At 40.9% G+C, this 19,004-nt stretch overlaps 1 protein-coding gene across 1 annotated transcript; it reads right to left on the reverse strand.

Moving 5' to 3' along the window:
- Positions 1 to 1,943: 1,943 nt before the first annotated feature.
- zgc:172145 (Ferritin light chain, oocyte isoform-like) lies at positions 1,944 to 18,576 on the reverse strand. Its single transcript, XM_060838477.1, has 3 exons — positions 18,199 to 18,576; positions 5,623 to 5,769; positions 1,944 to 3,925 (listed from the first exon to the last, which is right to left on the reverse strand). The coding sequence occupies exons 1-3, from the start codon at positions 18,364 to 18,366 to the stop codon at positions 3,626 to 3,628; spliced, it is 615 nt and encodes a 204-aa protein (XP_060694460.1). The 5' UTR covers positions 18,367 to 18,576; the 3' UTR covers positions 1,944 to 3,625.
- Positions 18,577 to 19,004: the final 428 nt, after the last annotated feature.

A 19,004-nucleotide genomic window follows, 5' to 3' on the forward strand; every position in this document is an offset into this window, starting at 1 on the left:
ATGTACCTGCCTCGGCTGCTGCTATTCGAGTTTAAAGATCCCACTCGTCCATAAGTAGTTTTCGTTCATTTCCACACTTCTTGGCTGCAATATTGTCGCCATGTGAAGAACCAATGTTTTGAAATTATTTCTCGAAACTAGATTTAGGCATTCGAACTTCAGTTAGAAAAAAGATGACATTTTCTGACGGCTTGTGTGACAGCAGAAACCCATATTTTCTATTTCTCTGGAGAATTGGCCGTGGTCTTGCCAAATTCTAATCGGATACTTGGAAAGTGATCAACCGGTGCGATTTTATTTTGTTACCTCGTTAACATTCTGATGAAGTGAAGGGGCCGGATACGAGTCTGCTGCACAATGTGAGGGTCAACAACACACTGTCGCTGGGTGCTGCACGTTTAGTTCGAAGCGGCCTCACTCCACCTGCCTCAGCACCAACAGCTCCTCGCCACACACGCCAGGAACCTGACACAGGTTTCTGGGCCTCTGCCTCTTTATGTGTGTGTCATCTTTCCTCTTCCAACTTTGCAGAAGGTGGATGGATCCGATAGACGGAGTGATCTATCCTAATGACCTCTTGTCAACAAGCCCTGCTTATACACACCGCTTAGAATCCCCCAAAAAGCATTGCCCATGCCAAAATTGCGTATAACTGTTTATCAATTTTCTGGAAGTTTTATTTTAATGAGCGACGTCATTATAAATTTTGGTCTTCTAGGGATGTTTTTGCTGGTTTCCTTTCATTGACAAGTGAAGGGATTATATATATCTGAGCTGGGCTCCCTGTCCTATTACTGTGTCACTGTTTCTCTCGGGACGCTGTGTTGACCAAACCCTCTGTTGAAGAATTGCAATGGGATCGTTGCTGTTACTTTCCATCGAACCCAACCCTGCGTCAAAGAAACCGGCTGCTCAGCCACTGGGCTGTTACTCGTCCGGAGACCTGCTGACGGGGCACCAGGACGCAGGACAGTTACTAAGGCCCGCGACAGGTCGTTATCCCCCTCCAAGACTCGGGGTCTCTCCTAGGTGGCTTTCAGCCTGTTCTGAAAATCTGCCCCCCTAATTTCCTGGCGTCTATGGCTCCAAGCCCAATCTCTCACAGTTTAAAATGTTCCTGTTATAGTCTCTGTCTACTTGCCTCAAACCTCTTCAATTCTCTCTCTCTCTCTCCATTCTGTAGTGCAGCCCCTCTCTCTAACAGTTCGTTCACCTTCAACCTCCTTCTTCAAAACCTTCTCGAAATTCTCCCCTTTCCCACAGAGTTTCTGGGTCACTCTCCGATACATCCAGCGGCTTGGGAGGGAGGTCAACTTGAGAGTGTGAAGGACTTTTCATTGCAGTCACAAACGCTCGCATCTAATTCTAAAATTCTCTGGCAATGGGACTACTCCCGGGAAGAGCAGGTAAGTGTCACAGTGAGACAGTCAGCCGGACCGTCCCAGGTCTCAGACGGATTTAAACTGACAATGTGGGATATTTCGATCTCTCTTTCTGACAGCTGGAAGGATTTGCTTAACATCCCCCACCCCCCAATGGACAGATCCGAAAATTTTCACCGTTTTCTGCACACAAAAGTCAGGGGGACATCTTTGACATTTTGAAACGAACGGAGCGATAAGCCTTCCCCCCCGGAGTTTTCCCAAGGGTCCAACTGACCGGACGGTAAGGCAGCAACGCGCTGGCGGGGAGTGGGGAGGTCGGCTACCGGGATCATGACCCGCCCGGTGCGGGGTGTGGCTGTCACACCTCGGCCTCACTGACCCGATTATCGACCATGATGCGAGTAGCGGGCGTTCAGAGATCAAAACAGAAGGTGGGGAAATAGTTCTGAAAACAAACATTTGAACAGAATGCGAGTTAAGCGCGCTAAGTGCGCTCTCCAGGGCGACATCCGAGATTTTGCAACACAAACTAGGAGTAAAACACTTTTTTTCCCCACAGATTTCTTTATTTGATTCTGGGCACAGATCCATGAGATAGATCATCTACTGTGAAACAATGAGATGACCACACCAGTGCAAAAGCAACCCACCTACAGCAATTTACAAACACCATTCATCAGCACACTGACATGGGACACTGACAGAATATATTGTGAACCAGATCCAACTGAACAGTTTACAGGACCAATACTAAACCCAGTCCTTCAAATGATTGTTAAGCAAGGCAGTAACAATATCCTTTTTTAAAATAAAAAATGCTGTATGAAAAATATTTAGAAAATAGATTTCAACATCTTTGCTTCCAAAGGAAAAAAATACACTGCCATAGAATCTTTGGAATTTTTAATCGGTTATAAAACTATATTTTCAGTTGTCTTGAGAGATTGGAACTGCATTTTAGAACCAGCATTAAAAGTTACTGTCAGTCTCTGGGCCACAGAGAGAAATTCCCGCCGGGTGGGGGGAACATTAAGCACCCTCCACCGCCACTCCCCACCCCCACTCAGACTGGTACAGCTTAGTGAATATCCCGTCTCTATGTATCGCCCAATGTCTTTTTTTTCCATGGAAGACCCTTGCTATGAATTGCAATACAGTTAGTGCAGGACAGCTCAAAGCCATACAGAGCGGTTACCGTTAAGCACCACTTCACCTAACCCCAGCACGATTAGAGAAAAGAAAACGATCAAAGGCGCTGCCACAGCATTGCATAGTCCTTTAACAGACACCCTGGATATATTGCTGTTGTCAAAAACCGTAAATAAAGGATGGCTTTCTAAACATCAATGGAAACAATCTCGAGGAAGCGGCGTCAATGTAGTACAAGGTTGACCTACAGCCCAGAGTATATACTGGAGCACCATGTGTACACAGACTGCGGAATGTTTGCTCCCTTCGACTGCTCATTCTAGGGACGACAAGCTTTGCAGATAACAAAAAAAAGTTGCTGAAAAAGCTCAGCAGGTCTGGCAGCATTTGTGGAGAGAAATCAGAATTAACGTTTGGGGCCCAGTGACCCTAAGATTATATAGATTCAATAAATCTTGGTTTTCTAATTGCATGTAGTTGCACAAAAAAAGTGGAAATAATTCTTTGACATCGTGATTTCACGAGGATTATCCACATTGTATGGGAAAGAAAAGGAGTCATTGTAAAAGACCACAAAAAATTCCTGGTTAGTCAGTTTTATATATGGAAAAGTTGAACAATTCCTGCTTTAGGAGATGGCGAGGATGAAATTAATCCGTGATACAGTGGAAGAATTTAACACAATTGATGTATTTGGTAAAAGGACAAATCACTTTAAAAAACAACAGGACTACTTGAATCAAAATCATATTCTCACCTCTTGCTATTCTATATTATTAATAAAGAAATAACTTGAGAGTTTTGTATCTAAATACCTTTTGTAAGTGGTCTCCTGTCCTTCCTTACACGGCTGTATAGGAACGTTGGGAAATAGTACAAAGTGCAGTGCACAATGGAGCAGACAATACTCACTCTGTTCTCCATGACATATCTATTTTCAGAAACAATATAAAACGTTATTTCTTTCTTTTTATTAAGAACATTTAAATTCTTAACCTAGAAAAAGGGAGAATCTTTTTAAAGGAGTGAATTTGATACAATGCAATTAGAAAAGGTTTGGTTTGTGGAATATAAAACAAATGATGACCACCTCAGGCAGGTGGCTTCTCCAACTCTTCCTGCAGCTGGTCAATGAGGTATTCCCCAAAGCTAACTTGCCCTTCATCTGTACAACCCAGACGGTTAGCGTTGGTGATCAAAGCACTGACCACTTTGATTTGTTGGATTTTGGGGGCAAGCAGTTGTTTCCTGATGAAGCTGGTGGTATGAGGGTCTGTGCAACTTTTGCCCAGTGTGCACAATTCTTCCAAGAATGTTGCCACAGTTTTCCATTGGCGCAATGTCAGAGCCAGCGCTTGACAGATGTTCTGGACTGACTCAGTTCTGGGTTTCTGGAAGGAAAAAAAGAATACTGAAAAGGTCATGTGAAAAAGATGAAGTGTCAGGGATGGGGTTTTTCCATGTATCCACCCTCGTCTCTGAGAAAAGTAAAAAAAAACCTAGTATTCTGAATATTTCATTAGTGGACCATTGCAATGAATCCAACTGAAATTCACCAAGGAGCCATTTATAATGTTCTTGCATTCCACTAATGAACTGTGGGAGTGCTACATTATAAGAGATCCCAATACACCTTTTCAAAAGTGTTCCTCATGTCCTGAATGATATTACCTCTTGATTCACAGCTCAGAACATATTACCTGACCAATACACATTGCTGATTCTGCTGTGCCCAAACTGGCTATTGTTTTCTTAGCAGTTATAACTCATTGTTATAATGTAAATTACTGTTCATAATTGTTAATTAAGTTGCACGACATCATAGGATAACAAGTGCTTGTGCACTATGAAGTGTGCTGTATAAATGTAAGTTTTCTTTTCTTTTGCTTGTCTCTGTGTGTCTTTACCTCTGGTAAATATTTGGTGAGGATATCTCAGGACCGTACTACAACAGTGATTATGCTTAGAAAGTGCTTCATTGGTTGTCAACCGGTCTGGCACATCAAGCGGTCAGGGAAGAGGCTATGTTAATGTCAAACGTTTCTATTGGTACCCCAACATTCTTGTTAATACCTACAGACTGAATGCATAAGGCCTGCTACCCAGACATGCAATCATTGCTACCCAGACATGCAATCATTGCTAGATTGGACTGTAATTTGATTAAGACATGACTGCGACTACAGGTCTTAATAGAATTCAACACTTAATGTTGATAGCATCATTTGTCAGTAACAGTCGAGATTGAACTGTTATGGTGCATGACAGTCACATGTAATTACTCAGGTGGGGTAAGAAGTAAATAAATAAACATTGAGTTTGCTGACAGTTTGACATTATTTGAACCTTTTCCAGTTTGAAATTCAGAATTATTAAATAGCTTAGATAAAATAACCATCATAGTCTCTTTTATATACATTTCAAACTGCAGCTTTTGTACTTTTATTATATTTGCAGTTATTTGCAAAAGGTTTGGAAAAAAAACCTTCCACCCATGTCCATAAAGTTGCAGGGTTCACTCAACCTGTCCCCTTATTAAATAAGGCAACAATCTTTGATGGGGTTCAGCACCACAATATATATCTCATTGATACCTATGGCTTGTTTGTGTAATTCATTTATCTATTTGACCTAAAGGCCAGCAACCAGACCTGTTAATAAGAACATACTTGTATGCCACACATTCATTTACATGATAATTCATTGATTTCCCTCTCTCAAGGAAAAGTCACCTGCTTAAATCAACTCTCAAAATCACAAAAAAATTACAGGAGCAAGTGAATGCAATGCCTCAGAAAAGATTTCAATCTGGTATTGGCTGTGTTTTTCGAATGACCGCAAATTTACGAGTTAACCGTTGACACTATTCCAATCACATTTAAGATTCTTCAGTTGCATAAAATTTTGAGCAGGCTGATACTGTGACAATTGTATGTATCAGAATCAATGTTAGTCAATTGATTCATTAATATCAAATCTAACTGCTTTTGGATAAGTGTATTTTTCTTGGCATGGTATACTATGGGATGGTCAGAAAATCCTATCTGCTGCTGACTCACTTCTGAGCTGGTCAAACATTTGGTGATACCTTAATGTCCTTGGTGCAATAGTGACCACCTCGTTCCTTCTGGTAGTCAATTAAGGTTTTTGCATTCTGCTCCTCCTCTTCAGCCACTTGCCGGAAATAGCCAGAAACCCTGGGCAAAGCAATGTTATCTTGTTCAAAGATCTCTGCCTGGAATAAAGGGGAAACACCAAACAGAGTGAGTGATGGTCACTGAAATCACCTGATCACCAGCCAGTGTCCTTTTCTACACCCAGGAGTAAGGAAACGTCTGGCACCATTATTTCACTGACTGCATAATTTTATAACATTGCTAGATCAAAGTATTAAGAAAAACGTGATCAATCAATTGCTAACAAAGAGAAATTGAGGTTGGATACATCACAGGTAATGACACAAGATGTGTGCAGTCTGGAGTTCTTCCCTCCAGAAAGCTGTAGAAGCTAGGTATTTGAAAAGATTAGAAATGGAGACTGATGGATTTTTATTCACTAATTGTATCCATGATTAGGGAACCCAGTGGGTGGGTGGATCTAAAGTACGAATTGCCATGTTCTAACTAGATGGTAGAGCAGGCTCAAAGATCTGAATAGCCTGTTCCTGTTCCATTAGACCTTTATGTCTGGATATGTCAAACTTCTTGAATGTTGGTGCAGCTGCATCTGTCCAAGGGTTTGTAAGTATTCCTCCACACAGCCATATAGACAGCGCAGAATCATCGAGGGACCAGGAAATTAGCTCTTTTTGGACAGTATCTAACCTTTGCTTCAATTGCTTCCAATAAAGCTGTTCTGGTCTACTGCAAACTCCCAAGATGGTCACAATGAAAATTTTAAGACGTTGATGCCAATGAACGTCAAGGAAGCTGTTTGGATTTTTGCTGGAAATATCTGTGCCTAAACTGGAAAGTTTGAGTTATAAGGACAGGCTGGGACTTTTTTCCCTGGAGCATAGGAGTCTGAGGGGTGACTTTAGAGAGGTTTATAAAATCACCAGGGTCAAAGGTATGGTGAATAGTCAAGGTTTTTTGTTCAAGGGTAGGGGAGTCCAAAACTAGACAGCACAGGGTTAAGGTTAGACTGGAAAGAGTTAAAAGGGACCTGAGAGGCAACTTTTTCACATAGAAGGTGGTATGCTAATGGAATGTTCTGCCAGAGGAAGTAGTAGAGGTGGATACAATTACAACATTTAAAAGGCTTTTGGACAGGAATATGAATAGGGAAAGTTTTTTATGGGAATATGAACTAAATGCATGCAAATACGACTATTTCCGTTTGGGACACCTGGTCAGCATGGACGAGTTGGACTGTTATACAACTCTATGGCTGTAACGCTTAGCTATATTGTGTACATGTAAACTGTAATTTATCGGCCTAAGCATGAATGTTACTCAATTCGAATTATATGCCAATGTGGGCTACTTCAGCATCAGAACTGTGGTAGAACAATTTAGAATCATCAGTTGGCAGCCATACTCCTGAACCTATTATGGAAAAGCCACTGACAGAGTGATTGAAGATGACTGAGTCAGGAAACTTTCTCGAGGAACACATGCAGTATTATTCTTAACAATCATAATAATTTTATGTTGTATTAATTAGGCTACAAGTTGCCAGATACATATTGGTCTCAACTTTCCCTTGGTTGTATATTCTAGAGTATGCTAATGAGTTCAGCTACTCTTGCTTCCTTTGGCATTTAGCCATTCTCTTCATAACTGAATCAAAGCTATGATGAAGCCTGGTTGTCTGGTAGAATATAAATTGACCATTAGGAGAAAGTGAGGACTGCAGATGCTGGTGATCAGAGTCAAAAAGTGTGGTAATGGAAAAGCACAGCCAGTCAGGCAGCATCCAAGCAGCAGGTCAGTTGACATTTCGAGCATAAACTCTTCATCAGGAGAGAGAATGTGTGATGTTGAGCCCCTAAAATTATCTACAAAATGGTATGCCAATACAGAGGAGGTATCCTAGTATCAAAGCAACAGAACTAACTGCTTTCCCAGTCACCAATGACAGTGGCATTTTCTTGACTCTATGTAAAATTAACTAGATTACTTAGTCAGTAAGTTCTTGGTAGTTAGATGCCACCTTCCAAACCTGTGACCTCAGCCTCCCACAACGACAAGGGCAGCAGATGCATGGGATCACCACCATTTGCAAGTTACCTCCAAACCACAGATTATCCTAACTTTCATTTATATCACCATTTCCTGTGTGTCACTGGATCGACGTCCTGAATTCTCCTCTTTCACAATATTGTGGGTGTACCTACATCACATGCGGACACGGGTGGTTCAAGAAGGATGCTCACCTGCAGCTTCTCAAGTGCAGTTAGGGATGGTCAATGATTGCTGGCCTGGCAAATAATGTCATAGAGTCATAGAGATGTACAGCATGGAAACAGACCCTTCGGTCCAACCCGTCCATGCCGACCAGATAGCCCAACTCAATTAATCCCACCTGTCAGCACTGGGCCCATATCCCTCCAAACCCTTTCTATTCATATACCCATCCAGATACCTCTTCAATGTTGCAATTGTACCAGCCTCCACCACTTCCTCTGGCAGCTCATTCCACACATGTACCATCCTCCATATGAAAAAGTTGCCCCTTAGGTCTCTTTTATATCTTTCCCCTCTCACCCTAAACCTATGCCCTCTAGTTCTGGACTCCCTGACTCCAGGGAAAAGACTTTGCCTATTTACCCTATCCATGTCTCTTATAATTATGTAAACCTCTATAAGGTCACCCCTCAGCCTCTGATGCTCCAGGGAAAATAGCCCCAGCCTGTTCAGCCTCTCCCTGTAGCTCAAATCCTTCAACCCTGGCAATGTCCTTGTAAATCTTTTCTGAACCCTTTCAAGTTTCACAACATCTTTCCAATAGGAAGAAGACCAGAATTACACATAATATTCCAACAGTGGTCTAACCAAAGTCCTGTACAGCAGCAACATGGCCTCCCAACTCCTGTACTCAATACTCTGACCAATAAAGAAAGCATACCAAACGCCTTATTCACTATCCTATCTAACTGCAACTCCACTTTCAAGGAGCTATGAACCTGAACTCCACAGTCTCTTCATTCAGCAACACTCCCTAGGAACTTGCCATTAAGTGTGTAGGTCCTGCTAAGATTTGCTTTCCCAAAATGCAGCACCTCGCATTTATCTGAATTAAACTCCATCTGTCACTTCTCAGCCTTTTGGCCCATCTGGTCCAGATCCTGTTGTAATCTGAGGTAACCCTCTTCGCTGTCCACTATACCTCCAACTTTGGTGTCGTCTGAAAACTTACTAACTGTACCTCTTATGCTCGTATCCAAATCATTTATGTAAATGATGAAAAGTAGTGCACCTAGCACCGATCCTTGTGGTACTCCACTGGTCACAGGCCTCCAGTCTGAAAAACAACCCTCCATCACCACCCTCTGTTTTCTACCTTTGAGCCAATTCTGTATCCAAATGGCTAGTTCTCCCTGTGTTCCATGAGATCTAACCTTGCTAATCAGTCTCCCATGGGGAACCTTGTCGAACGCCTTACTGAAGTCCATATAGATCACATCTACCGCTCTGCCCTCATCAATCCTCTTTGTTACTTCTTCAAAAAACTCAATCAAGTTTGTGAGACCTGATTTACCAAGCACAAAGCCATATTGACTATCCCTAATCAGTCCTTGCCTTTCTAAATACATGTACATCCTGTCCCTCAGGATTCTCTCCAACAGCTTGCCCACCACCGAGGTCAGGCTCACTGGCCTATAGTTTCTTACTACCTTGGTTTGTCCTTTCCACCCTTCATAAACAGTGGCACCACGTTTGCCAACCTCCAGTGACTATCGATGATACAACTATCTCAGCAAGAGGCCCAGCAATCACTTCTCTAACTTTCCACAGAGATCTCGGATACACCTGATCATGTCCTGGGGATTTATCCACCTTTAACCGTTTCAAGATATCCAGCACTTCCTCCTCTGTAATCTGGACATTTTGCAAGATGTCACCATCTATTTCCCTGCAGTCTATATCTCCCATATCCTTTTTCACAGTAAATACTGATGCAAAATATTCATTTAGTATCTCCCCCATTTTCTGTGGCTCCACACAAAGGCCGCCTTGCTGATCTTTGAGGGGCCCTATTCTCTCCCTAGTTAGCCTTTTGTCCTTAATGTATTTGTAAAAACCCTTTGGATTCTCTTTAATTCTATTTGCCAAAGCTATCCCATGACCCCGGTTTGCCCTCCTGATTTCCCTCTTAAGTAAAGTCCTACTTCCTTTATAGTCTTCTAAGGATTTACTCGATTTATCCTGTCTATACCTCACATATGCTTTATTCTTTTTCTTAACCAAATCCTTAATTTCTTTAGTCATCCAGCATTCCCTATACCTACCAGCATTTCCTTTCACCCTGACAGGAATATACTGTCTCTGGATTCTCGTTATCTCATTTCTGAAGGTTTTCCAATTTACACCTGTCCCTTTACCTGCGAACATTTGCCCCCAATCAGCTTTCAAAAGTTCTTGGCCAATACCGTCAAAATTGGCCTTCCTCTAATTTAGAACTTCAACTTTTAGATCTGGTCACTACTTTAAATCTAATAGAATTATGGCCGCTTGCCCCAAAGTGCTCTGCCACTGACAACTCAGTCATCTGCCCTGCCTTATTTCCAAGAGTAGGTCAAGTTTTGCACCTTCTCTCATAGGTACATCCACATACTGAATAAGAAATTTTTCTTGTACACACTTAACAAATTCCTCTCCATCTAAACCTTTAACACTATGGCAGTCTCAGTCTATGTTTGGAAAGTTAAAATTCCTGACCATAACCACCCTATTTTTCTAACAGACAGCTGAGATCTCCTTACAAGTTTGTTTCTCAATTTCCCTCTGACTATTAGGGGGTCTATAATACAATCCCAATAAGGTGATCATCTCTTTCTTATTTCTCAGTTCCACCCAAATAACTTCCCTGGATGTATTTCCAGGAATATCCTCCACCAGCACAAGTGTAATGCTATCCTTATCAAAAATGTCACTCCGCCTCCTCTCTTACCTCACTTTCTATCTTTCCTGTAGCATTTGTATCCTGGAACATTAAGCTGCCAGTCCTGCCCATCCCTGAGCCATGTTTCTGTAATTGCTATGATATCCCAGTCCCATGTTTGGTGATGGCGCTGTTATAAGCTGAGTCAATATGATCTGTATTTTGTGGATAAGTGCAACCTAGGGAATTTTACCTATAGTCAAGAAAATACCAAAGTCATTGGTGACTGGGAAAGCAGTTAGTTCTGTTGTTTTGGCACTTAGATACTTCCTCTGTATAGGCACACCATTTTGTAGACAATTCTAGGGGCTGAACACCACACATTCTTTCTCCTCCACATAATTAGAATTGTCAGGTAATATGCTAGGTACAGAAAGAGGCAAAGACTTGTATTTATATGGCAATGTGCTACATGTACAATTACATTGAAAATGATAACTGTTGTGATGTAGGCATGTGAGGCATCATTTGCACAGGGTCTCATAAATGGTGATGAAATTGATGATTAAGTAAACTGTTTCTGACAGTGTTGACTGAAGGGGTAATATCACCCAAAGGAACTTTGTTCTGTTTGAATTGTATTCTGGAATCTTTCATATCAGCAAAAGAGTAAGATAGGATTTTAGTTAAACATTTCATCGAAATAACAATATTTCTAAGAATATTAACAGCACAAATTATAACTTGAAATGCAGAATCTGTCACAAGGCACTTTGCAGAGAATAAAATGAAGCAATAAACACAGAATAATGAATCATAAGACATAATTGGAAAATTTGCTTGATAAGATTGGCCTTTAATACCGGTCAAAAATGGAGTGATGAGAGGATTTAGCAAGGTCAGTCCAGATAGTGAATCTGAAATGGTGGTAAAATGGAAAGAAAGGCTAATAAAAACTGTCAGAGTAAAATTAAATGAATGTATATATGGCTGCAGGGGGTTTCGGAGACTAAGTAAAATGATGAGATAGACAAATTTGAAGAAAATAATGGAGATTGTAATGCCTATACATTTAAGGCTGAAGAAACAATGTAAGTAAGCAAGGGCTGTGATGAAAACTAGGCCTTGTAATAAAATAGAATACAAGTCTTCCTAATCCCTCCAGACTTCCTGTCAATTTGCATCTTACTCTCAACCTAACCTTCAAACTCACAACACTACACAGTTTATTTCCCATCTCTACCCCAATCCTCACCAGACTCAATTTTCCATAACGTTCTAATGATGTTTTGACTCCTCCTTGAATCACAGAATCCCTACTATGCAGAAAGGGGCCGTTCAGCACATCAAGTCTAAACCAACCCTACAAAGAGCATCTCAACCGGATCCATATCCTCCCCGTCCCATCCCTAAAACTCTACATGGCAGTTTTACCATGGCTAACCACCTAACCTGCACATCTCTGGACACTATGAGGCAATTTGTTTAGCATGGCCAATTCAACTAACATTGAAATTGAACCGAGGTCCCTGGTGCTGTGAGGCAGCAGTGCAAACCATTGAACCATCCTTTTCGTTTCTTTTCTAAAGTAATTCACTTGACTGTTTATCTACGCTGCATTGATCCAACAGTACTTATCATAATTCTTGAGTTCATCATCCTTCCTGAATCATTGCCTAAACCCAAATTCATGGTGTACTGCAATTCCTCACTATTCATACCAGATACGTTTTAGAGAAATCCACCAAATAATGAAAGAGCGAGAAATGGGGATTTGTTTCCCATGAGAAAGATAATAAAATTAAGGGAGAATAAGTACAGATGAATTCTTTAAGTCGCCTTTGTTGTGAAAATTGGGGATTTTTACACCAGTATTTTTTCATTTTCATAAACTCTACACACAACTTTTGAACCATCTTTTTAAAGTGCTTTAAAAAAATTTAATATTTAACTTGGGAAAAGTGACTGGTATGGCTTGCTGAGTTTGAGTGGATGAGGTGCTGCTTCTTCAGTTCATCTTCTTTATTTCTGCCTTCTTTTTCCTGTCTTCTTCATCTGTAGGTCTGAGCGACCTCATTTTCCATAACTGCTTTGGTTTGAAAGGTTCAGGCGTTATCGCTCTTTTGAAGAAAATATCCAGAGTTGGCTCTTTTCTTTCACACAGCTTGGCACCATAAATCATGACAAGCTGATATATTCAAGCTGTGCCAGTTAGGCTGAGTGACCAGCCAGATAATCGTGGATGTGCAAGGTCTCATTAACATGTTTGAAAACAACGTGCAGATACTTTATGCTCAGCCCCTGTTCACCTTCCAGCAGCGATTATCTCTGTTACCTAAAGGCTCTTAACTGAATGCTTGTACATCGAGCTCTGCCATCTTCTCATTACTGAGAAGCTTTGAATGGGACTTGAGTAACTACATAATATCATCCCTTCCAACCTCTCAACTCACCTACTATGCCAGATTCACAAACTCATTATGAACAGTGGTCAGTTTGGAACCAAACAAATTGTTCAGCCCCCGGGAACAACTTCTTCCAAGCATTGTTCAGGCAACAAATTGAGTCTTCATCCCCTGTATCACTGATGTTGTTAACAGGATGCAGGATGTTCAATCATTTCCAGATAGATTCCCTTCACCATCTGAATTTTCAGTAACAGTCTGGAAAGTCTTACAGAGGCAGTAGACATTCAATCTCGCTGTGACACCCTGGTCCATCGAATGATGAATGAAGTTTGCGAAGGCATGAGCATCATTTTGATATTTAGATAAAAAAACATCATAGTTCAAGTCATGCGCGCTGTCCAAAATACAACGAATCTTTACTGTCAAATTTTCCTTGGCATGATACTTATTCATCCTTGGCACAAAGTAGTCCATGAACCAGTCATAGAAATTCTGCCTAGTTATCCATGCCTTACAGTGCGATCCCAGGTGACAGGGAGATGAGACTAGACATAATGTCCCATTCCTGATGAAGGGCTTTTGCCGAGATGTTGATTCTCCTGCTCCTCAGATGCTGGCTGACCTGATGTACTTTTCCAGCACCACACACTCGACTCTAATCTTCAGCATCTGCAGTCCTCACTGTCGCCTATAACATTCCATTGTCCTGGGTTCTCACTTTGATAAACAAACAGATTCCTGTGCCATTTGTGCAGTAACAGAACAAGGTGTTCTTTCAAAACCTTAAAGCTAGGAGCACTTTTCTCATTAACGGAGTTGTAGATTCTGGACAGCACTCGTTTCCAATACTGACATGTCTTATCTACATTGAAAATTCAGCCAGGGTTGTAGTCCTGTCCTCTAATCTGCCACAATTTCTCTGGGAATATACTAGCAGCATGTGCAGCTTCTTTGTACGTTTTTAAAGCTGTTTCATACTATAAGATGATTAAACCAGCCATGGCTTGCATCAGAGGTTTCTTGTTTCTCCCTGGGGCTTATACTTGAGATCTCTCTCTTGTTTCTTGATGTTTTCATAAAAATTCATATCCTTCACTGGATAAAGACAAGGTTAATTGGTGTGCTCTTCTCATAAAGACTACCAAGCTACATTACCAGTCTGTGTTTTATTATCTAAACTGCTTCACTGTGCTGCCATGTTATCTTCTGTGTTGAATGCAGCAGAACATATATGTCTTTCTCACTCATTGCTCTTTTGCAGGATGGAACAAATGGTTGGCAGTAGCAATCCAAGATGGCAAATGCTGTTAACAGCATGATTACCGATTTTACTTTACTAAATTATGACTAATTTCACATTGAGAATCACACCTTTACTCTGTCATTTACATTGAGCAGTTTCAACATTTGCACTAGCAATGTGTTTCCCATTCAGGGTTAGAACATTTGCGTGTATTCAACATAATAAAAGTTAAGCATAATCTCACAATGCACTTTCACTAGTGAAAGCCATAAAAACAGAAAGCATTGATCTGGAACACTGTGTAGAGGATGCTGGGTGGGAGCTGCTGGGACATCACATCACCATTTGATAGTTGCTGGGAGCACTTGGCAACATGCCAAAATAAAAATGTAAGAAGGAAACAGTTTAACAAGTAATGAAAATTGTTCCCTAATAAAATCAGGACATACAGGTGAAATAATGACAATTGAGGCAATGGGTAGTTTGTACACCTAAAATATAACTTGTTGTTTCTTTTCTTTCATGGGATGTCTGACATGGATTGCTGTCTCTAATTTTCCTTCAACTAAGTGCCTTCCTTGGCCATGAGTAATGTCAGAGGACATTGAAGAGTTAAGCACATTTCTGTTGGTCCAGAATCACACGTAGAAGAGACTGGGCAAAGACGGCAGAATTCCTTTCTTAAAAACCACTATTAAACTAAATGGGTTTTCAATGACAACTGATAATAATTTCATGCCCACCATTACTGAAATGAGCCTTCAATTCCACAATGCTGGTGGATTTGAACCCATGGCCCAGAGTATTAACCTGGACCACACTACTCCAGTAACATTATCATTATGCTACCTACTTCCCCACATTTACTCCATCTTGAGCTGCATTTTAAATTGTGACATTCAGAGTAACCAGATTGCTTTATGCCACTTTTGAAATGTCCAGTCTGATGCTATTTTGCCCTTATTTCAGATAAAACCCTGTTTTTGCCACTTTCTTACTTACTTAACCTTGCTCAATACGCCTGGGAATTTCAGTTCATCATAAATTCCAACTCATATAATATTTTATGACCTGAATTCTGTTCCAGATGACGTTCTACTGACCAAAAGGTCCTGTCTTTTCTCAGCTCTACTGGCTCATATTCTCAAATGCATTAATTTCAAACTCCTCCCCAAGGCCTACACATCCCTCTGTTTGTTTCTTCTCCCTTAAGTCCTACTTCCCTATTTGTTTCCGCTGTTCTTCGATTCTGGTCTAATCTGTTTCCCTCTTCTTCCACTTGTAATAGTACGAAATCTTCATTCACCTGTCTCCGTCCACATATTACATTGTGGCATCTCTTTGCTCACCTTCACATTCTCCTTAAAATTCAAGAATTGACTGTATCGTCAAATACCTGTCCAATTTTTTTCTCACTCCTGTTTAAACCTGACTTCCAATTGTCAAGGCAATTTCTTTTATGTTAAAAACTGTTACGTTGATGTTGTAATGGTGGTAATCTGTCCCTCAAATTAACACAGTTTGTCAGGACTCCTGTAGAAGACTCAGGAGTATGGATCTTTGAGCATTAGGTCACAACTGATCTAACGGTAGTGAGCTTACCCACTGTAATGACATTGACAGCAAAGGTCTTCGCAGAGAATTTGAACCACTGATAGTTAGTAATAATACTAATAATCCAGACTTACTCTTCCCTAATTGTCCTCCAATTTTGAAGGTCCTAATGTTTTCTAAGGTGCAGTTCAATGGTCTCAGAAGTATATTGCCTTTAGCTTTTAAGATATATGAAAAGCATCTTGAAATAAATGTTAAAAACCGAAAGAACTGCAGATGCTGGAAGTCAGAAACAAAAACAGAAATTGTTGGAAACACTTGGCAGGTTTGGCAGCATCTGTGAGGAGAAAGTAGAGTTAATGTTTCAGATCCAGTGACCCTTCCTCAGAATTTTGTTTGATTTGAATTCCAATCTGTTTGACACTTTTTAAACTCAAGTTGCTCCCACCTGCCCTATAAAATTAAAAATTAGCAAACCTTTTCTCATGACTTAGCACCAGTTTGATGAATAAGGCAACTTCACTTAGGTCTACCCACTAACTACTGCCATATGCATCTATCAGCCTTTGGATTATATTTGTAGTAAAATGTTAACTTTTAAATTAATATTGATTTTTCACTCAAAATTAACACCAAAGTACTTGCTAGTGAAAATCGCTAAGTGTAGATAGTAATATCATGGAACTTGCTGCCCATGGAAGTGGTGGAAACAGAGATGATAAATGATCTGAAAAGGAAACTGATGGGCTTTGAAAAGAAAACACTTGCAGGGCTATGCAGTTAGAGCTGGGAAATGGGCTGATTGGATTGATTGGTGGAGAGCCAACCTAGATTGGATAGGCAGAATGGTGACCTTCTGTGCTGTAAATGAGTCTGTCATAGGGCAGGCTCATTAGGTTTTAGCTCCTCCCATACGCTCAACAAATGCAGTAGTGTGATATATTTTCAAAATTAAATACTAGCCAATCCTAGACTGCTAATCTGGAATGCTCCAGTACACACATTACTGAACTGCTCCATTTTACAAACCGCCTTCACTTATTTCCAGTTCAGTGCATTTCTACTGAAAAAAAAAGCCTGCCATAATTTTACAGCATCCACAGTTCCCCAATAACTGAAGTTCTGACCAAAGAATACAGTATGTGCCTCTTGTATTGTACTATAATCAAATTGTGAATAAAAATAATCATAACACTTAATCAATAAAAGATATTGATGACTTCATCTCATTAACACGGGTACTTTTATAATGTATCAAAGTCTGATACTGGTCACTGGACTTGTACAGAGACAAGCAGTGTTTTTACATAGTATCTGGACCTCTTACTGATTTTCTTTCACTTGAGGGACACCTCTCACAGGCAAATATTTTGAGGTGGCATGTGGTGTGATCCATGCTCTCTAAAATATTTCAGCAATTTATCATTCTCAGGAAATGTGAAGGACCTTCTTGGGTACTTTGTAAACCCTGATATTAGCACTGAAGTGACGCATAAAGGCAGGGTCAAACTTCTCCTATTAACCTCCCTAGAAGTCAATAGCACTAATACAGCAAAACAAATTTCCTTAATCCTGGAATCTAGAGATTTAAAATATATACATATGAAACATTTAAGAGGCATTTGGATGGGATATGGGCCGGGTGCTGACAGGTGGGACTAGATTGGGTTGGGATATCTGGTCAGCATGGACAGGTTGGACCGAAGGGTCTGTTTCCATGCTGTACATCTCTATGACTCTATACGTGTGTGTATTTTTGGGGAAAGGCAATTTCATTGTTGAATCTAGACATCTTCAATACTGTACGTAGCACACGCTGTTAATATATTTAACTCAAATTAATTAAAATGAAAAGGTTCACATTTTTCATATTCACAATAGAAGTTTTTTTTACTAGCTCAGAAATGTCATTGACATTTCCCATGGCAGCCACGTTTTAAAATAAATATTTCTGCCCAGTAGGAGCAGAAACTCTTAAAAGTTGTAAAACTTTTCAAACCCCTGTGTGTCTAGATCCGGAACTAATCAGGGTCCCAAGTGCAGGTTCCATTGCCACCACCACACTCCCACCCACCACAACCCCTCCAACATCAGAGGGATGACCCTCAGCTACATGGATCCAACTGGTCGTTTAGTGCTGAGTACTTAAACTCCAATCTGCATCGAGGAAGCACACATCTCTCCCAAGACCGGGAATAAAAACCAGACGTTGCTGGAGAAACTCAAGAGGTACATGGAGAGAAAGCAAAGTTTTAAGTCAACTATAAGTGTCCAACACCTCTCGCCTTTGCTGAGAGGACCCGAATTTGCTGAACACGCTCTCCTTACCCGGAGCTGTTTTGCTTCTGACCCATCTGGTTGTGTTGCTCAACCCTAAACCAGTCCTAACCTCAGCACACGCCCAGTGCCTTACCAGAGACTGGAAACGGTAGGAAAGCTCGAAGTAGAGGGTGATGAGCCCGCACACCGCCTCCTCCACACTGGCTGGGTAGTTCTGCTTCACCTGGCTACCAGACACCGGCTGGTGGCAGGAGCAGATAGGCAGGCAGGTTTTCTGCCGCTTCCCCTTCGGTTCTTCCATTAGCACCCAGACAGCTAGAGTAATTAAACTCCTAAATGAAAAACCGTGGTAGCGAAGCGCGCTCTTTGCAGCTACGGAACGTATACTTTCCTCTTCCAGTTCAAACCGAGCTTCATCCGGATGATGAGAATGCAAGGGTCAAGAAGGCTTCAAGGTGGAAGTGATCACAAGTGAAGCATGAAATACATTACGACTGACGGGCAGCTTGTCAGGGAGGGAGGGGATAGGAACTTTCAAGTTGTTCCACATATTTCCCACCATTTGGCAAAATTGTTGCTTAATCTGTATTGAGTCATCAGCATAACATGTAAATCGCTGGTCCACTGAACACATCCACAGAGATTACACAGGACAGTCCCATTCAAAGCGAATGAAATCTGACTTGACAGAACAACGAATACCTACAACACCCTTCTGACAACTTCTGCTTAGCAGTTAGAAAATAAAATATACCCTCCCTTGATTTTTTTGAAAGTAAACTAATCTGTCACACATCAGTGACAATCAGCAGTGCAACGCTATTGGAGGGATAGATAAGGAAAACTCCAGCAATATTGTAACATATGTAACAGGAGCCAATCTAAATCACGTACCTGTGTTGTTTGCATTAAATTTATCTGAAGGAAAACCAAGTGGAG

This window comes from Hemiscyllium ocellatum, chromosome 18 (assembly GCF_020745735.1).
Source record: "Hemiscyllium ocellatum isolate sHemOce1 chromosome 18, sHemOce1.pat.X.cur, whole genome shotgun sequence".
Classification (NCBI taxonomy): Eukaryota; Metazoa; Chordata; class Chondrichthyes; order Orectolobiformes; family Hemiscylliidae; genus Hemiscyllium; species Hemiscyllium ocellatum.

Coding starts and splice junctions, on each gene's coding strand:
- zgc:172145 (XM_060838477.1), bottom strand. CDS start 18,366: ATGGAAGAACCGAAGGGGAAGCGGCAGAAAACCTGCCTGCCTATCTGC. Junction 5,770..18,198: donor CCTACCGTTTCCAGTCTCTG/GTAAGGCACTGG, acceptor CCTTTATTCCAG/GCAGAGATCTTTGAACAAGA. Junction 3,926..5,622: donor ATTGCACCAAGGACATTAAG/GTATCACCAAAT, acceptor TTTTCCTTCCAG/AAACCCAGAACTGAGTCAGT.